Raw genomic sequence first — 5,128 nt, forward strand, 5'->3', positions numbered from 1 at the left:
TGATATAAAATGGGATTTCAAAACCTAAGACAAGTGTAATCATGGAATAACAGCATGGAATATACACAGTACCTGGACAAAAGGCTAATACAAAGTTCAGACATGGGTTATTTCCTCCGCCTTTCAGATATATCAGGATGAGTCAAAGCAAGGAATATACAGAGTACCTGGACAAAATTTTCAGAGCTGTAAAGGAGAACTATTGAGGAATGTATGGCAGAAAGATAGAACATACAATGTCGTTATTTGTACTTTTTTTTCTTCATACTTTATTCCTTTTCACCCTGATCTTGTAGCCTTTCTTATATATTGTAAACACCAGTACGTACTTGGGCAGTGGTGTGAGCTTTTCTCATATTAGGGTTTCATCTTAAACACCAGTACGTATTTGGGCATGTCGGTGAGTGAGTCTTCAGTCATACCCATGTCATAGAGTGTGAGATTTTGTATAGTATTGTGTTTTTTAAAATATTGGGTAAATTTTTTAACGTAATCAGTGATGTTGGCTTTACATAATATTGTTTAGATTGATAAGAATATGTAGACTTTAATTATTCTGATAATGGATCAACGGTTTATAATTCAGAAATCTTTTCATATTTTTTTTTTTTTTTTAAGACTTGTTTTCAAAAATGCATTTTGTTTGTTTGGATGTTTCAGATTATTGAAATGGAAGTGCATATGGATTGTGGGGGTTGCCAAAGGAAGATACGCAAGGCTTTGTCCAAACTCCAAGGTATATGTTCATGGACGTTCACATGCACTTGTAATGAAGAATATTTTTTAGATTTAACTGTGTAGATTGATTGCGGTTAGATTTGTTTCTGGTCTCTAAACAGTCTGTGTGGTGTCTTTAATTATATAACAGTGGGTATTTTAAGGTATTTTAAGACAAGACTTAAATAGTGCACTTTAAGCTTTGATATGTTTAGATAATTCTTTTGAAATTATATTAATAGATAATCTCTTCTTGGAGAAGTGCCTACATACTGTATTTAATTATAAAACTGTAAGTATTTTATGGTCTTTTACAGCCGTAGTTAAATAGCATACACTAAGTTTTGACTTATTTAGATGGCTCTTTTGAAATCACATTAATAGATAGTCTTATTGGAGAAGTGTCCTGTAGTGTGTTTAATTATATAACTGTGAGTATTTTATGGTCTTTTACAGTGGGGTTTAAAACAGCACAATCTAAGATCATCTATTAGTGTAATTCAGATGAACCATCTAAACAAATCAAACTTAAAGCATGTTGTTTACGTTAAAATATCTTATATAAATTACTAAAACACAACATATTAGTTGAAGCTAGGCCCACTAAAACAGTAAAATCCAATACACAGTAAACAGATCACTGATTGTTTTTGTAGTGTTGGAAGATTAATGTTTGGTTTGATTTGCTACAGGAGTGGATAGCATAGACATAGACATGGAACAGCAGAAAGTAACAGTAAGTGGGGATGTGGATCAGATGACAGTTTTGGGTGCAGTGAGAAACACTGGTAAAAAGGCAGAGTTGTGGGCTTATCCTCATTACTATTACAATTATGACTATGGGAGTGGTGCTGCCACTTATGCTTACATGCACACTTACAGTCATGAAGTGCAAGGGCAAGTGCAAGATTACTACAACAGGGACGCTTATCCTTATTACCAAGGAGAAGGTGAGGCTGCTCCTCCTTCCTCAAATATGATGGACCACAAAGCAACCACCTTGTTCAGCGATGAGAATCCTCATGCCTGTTCAATCATGTGAATCTCTTACAACCCAATTGTAAATATTGTCCACTCTTCCATTTATTCTCTTTCTGTAATACTTATATTTGGTTTGAGGAAAGATCATGTATATCATCTTTTCTTGTTTTAAAAGTTATTCTATTTATTTTCTTATGTAATAGTTATATTTAATTTGAGAAAAATATATATATTAAGTCTTTTCTTAGTGAAGGTTAAAAAATATTGTATTTTATTCTATATAATTTTTTATATTAGTCATTTTGTTTATTCTTTTAAAAGAAAGAATGATAATCATGTTAATATGGATTGTGGGTTTGTGGTGAACATCTTTAATTTTTTATTCTTTAGATTTTAGTGACAGATGTTGCTATTTGAAAATCTCTCATTCTTTTATTAATATGTTTCTTTTTTTTTCAATAAAGTTATAAATTTTATGTTTATAGATCATTTGGATAATTTTTGTAACTTATAAAGTTAAAAAACATGCATCTATATTATAGAAAAAAGTTGAAAAATATAAAACAAAAGAAAATATTTTGTTTTCATTGGTCTAAATAATTTTATTTAATAACCATTTAAACATGACAAATGAATTAAAACCTCCCTTATTTAAAATGAAAGGTATAACTTTTTCCTGAATATATAAGATTTTGATTATTATTAATAATTTATATTATTAAAATAATATATTGTTCTTATTTTATTCTTTAAGTTGTAAAAATAAACCTTTGAATAATTGATTTGTTTGGAAAAAAAATTAAAAATAAATGATTTAATTTTTTTTTTAATAAATTAATAAATCAAAAAATGTCATTAAATTTTTTATAACTTATATTACATGTGAATAAACTCATTATATTTAATAAAATATAATGCAATGAATATTTTAGATCAAATTTTTTTATGTTGCTTAGGATTTTTTCACAATGATTGAGTTTCATTATCTTAGTTTTATAAGATTTAATGATTTTTTGGTTTTATGATTAAATTAATATGGAAATTTATTTTTTTGCCAAAAAAACATTATTGAAATTTAGTTTATTTTGATTATAAATTAAAGAACATTTTAAATATAATACATATTTTTAAAATATATATATATATATATATTATCTTGTTCATAGGTTAATTTAAAAAACTACCTATTACAACAAATAATAAATTTAAAATTTAAGAACTTATTTTCATTGGTCTAAATAATTTTTTTTAATAACCATATAAACACAACAAATGAATTTTCATTACAATAGTATTGCTTAACGGCAAGTACTAATAAGCAACTTCAAAGGTTCTCTAGTTTTTTTGAAGAAAGATTTTATATCATTTTATTTTGATCTTATAGATATTAAAAGTTATTCTATTTTATTTTATTTTATTTTATTTTATTTTATAGTAACAGTTGCTACTATTTTAAAATCTTTCTATAATTTTTTCTTGTTACTTCATTAATATATTTATCTTTAAAAAAAAATAGTGAAAATATATTTTTGATATGTATAAATACTTAGAATTCTTGATGTCAAACACTATTTTTTAAACTTAAATTGTATAATTACAAATATTTTTAGACTTTTTAGTTAAGTATTGCTTTTTTAAAAATTATTTTAAATTTTTTAAGAGTCATTTTATGTAAAGATATAACTTTTATGTTTATAGGTTATTTGAATATTTTTATTAGTTTTAAGAAAATTATGGGTGTGAAAATTTAAGATTTTTGATAATTTTATAAGACAAGCAATTTCAAATTTTTTTTAATTTATCAGCATTGATGATGATTTCTAAAATACTCAACAATAACATAATAAATATTAGTTTCATAAGAAGAAATAATTTATAATTTTCTTTATAAAGGATGACCTTTTTCAATTCAATTGTAATATTTTCAAAATGTATTATGTAATAAGTCACACAAAAAATACATTATTCTTAAAATTAAAAGAAATCATGGACTTGTCTATTTTTATTTTATACACATTGTTAAATTTATTGAATCACTTATTGAATGCTTTATATTTTCTTTTTATAACAATTTGCTTTTACAAGAATTGTAATATGTTGTGTACAATACAAACATTAAATACATAAAAGTTGAGCAAGGCATTCAAATAAATAGGAAAACATGTATTATAATAGTATTAAAATACATGAATATCATGACCATACTTTATAAGACATCATATTAGAAAATAATATTAATATTAGTTGTGTGATATAACATTACATTGATAATATTGCACCATAGGAAGTGTCAATACATGTCTCCAACTTTCCTGCCATGTGCTTGTTTGAATTCCTCTCGAACGGTGCCTACTATTGGGGGGTCTCCAGACCCCCTCCCTTTTGTGCCTCCTCTATAGTCTCCTTCATGTGGGGGGCCAACTTTAGAGCATGTTATGGTTCCCTTGGGTCCTACTCTCACCTCTTCAAAGGTGGATAAGCCTCCAGTTCCTACTATTGATTCATCCTTAGTGGTAGATAGGATTGTCCGCTCCATTGATTTTAAATATTTGAGGCATGTGTCTAATAGAGATGTTGTCGATACCCCTTTGGGGGATGGATTTTCGATGGAAAACATTTTCTCCACTATTGTTGTTGAAGGTTCAAGGCTTGTGCCTCCTAGAGATGCTACAAACAGCTCGACATCCAAGGGCTAGAAGAATGTGCTTGGCGGGAATAAGTCTGGTGAATCTAATGCCTCACTACAATATCTTGTTACGAATGAAAGCACCTCAATTAAGTTGTTGGACTCTATTGTGGATAGAATCCTCTCATCCATGAATAACACCATGGTTGACATTTTTTTTTCTTTTTATCCAACCATCGATATGGTTAGGAGTTGGATTGCTTAGAAATTGACAACTTAAATCACACACTCTAAGTTTTGACTTCTAGGGTTAAAAGTGTCAAACACTAAGAGTTGACTAGCATTCTCTAGACTTAATATATTCCTTAGTGTGTGTGGTTTAAGGCTAGTCGTCTAGAAGTGAAAGCTCAAAAGAAGTGTCACTGTAAGTGTTATGCAAGGTGGTGTCTTTTTGTTGAAATTTACTAGTGGGGAGGATCTTGTCACGGTTATCTTCATAGCATTGTAGTCCTATGGTAAACACCAATTATCTTTGTGTAGATGGAAACTTGGGTTTGACCCTGTTATGGACTTGAGAAAATTGGCTCTTGTCTAGGCTCGCCTACCTAGTTTGTCACTTGAGTTTTAAGATGAGAAAATCTTTAAATGGATTGGCAACTCATTTGTCCACTTTGTTTCTATGGATGGAGTGACTTTCACTAAATCAAGGTTAGTTTTTTCTCATTTTTGTGTGAACATTGACATTAACAAAACGCTTCCTACTTTTATCCCCCTTCAATTTAAATTGGGAAAATGGACTCAAAC

The 5,128-nt window shown here is 28.3% G+C and overlaps 1 protein-coding gene across 5 annotated transcripts; it reads left to right on the top strand.

Moving 5' to 3' along the window:
* Positions 1–258: 258 nt before the first annotated feature.
* Positions 259–1,821, top strand: LOC131070399 (heavy metal-associated isoprenylated plant protein 45). Of its 5 annotated transcripts, none has more exons than XM_058005901.2 (3): positions 259–400; positions 661–736; positions 1,410–1,820. In XM_058005901.2, exons 1-3 carry the CDS (start codon positions 395–397, stop codon positions 1,757–1,759), a joined length of 432 nt encoding a protein of 143 aa, XP_057861884.2. In that variant the 5' UTR covers positions 259–394; the 3' UTR covers positions 1,760–1,820. The 5 variants fall into 5 exon arrangements, with proteins under 5 accessions (XP_057861884.2, XP_057861889.2, XP_057861885.2 ...); XM_058005906.2 differs by having other exon boundaries at positions 328–380; positions 1,410–1,821; XM_058005902.2 differs by having other exon boundaries at positions 334–436; positions 1,410–1,821.
* Positions 1,822–5,128: the final 3,307 nt, after the last annotated feature.

This window comes from Cryptomeria japonica, chromosome 3 (genome assembly GCF_030272615.1).
Source record: "Cryptomeria japonica chromosome 3, Sugi_1.0, whole genome shotgun sequence".
In the NCBI taxonomy this organism is placed as follows: domain Eukaryota; kingdom Viridiplantae; phylum Streptophyta; class Pinopsida; order Cupressales; family Cupressaceae; genus Cryptomeria; species Cryptomeria japonica.

Coding starts and splice junctions, on each gene's coding strand:
- LOC131070399 (XM_058005901.2), top strand. Junction 737..1,409: donor GGCTTTGTCCAAACTCCAAG/GTATATGTTCAT, acceptor GATTTGCTACAG/GAGTGGATAGCATAGACATA.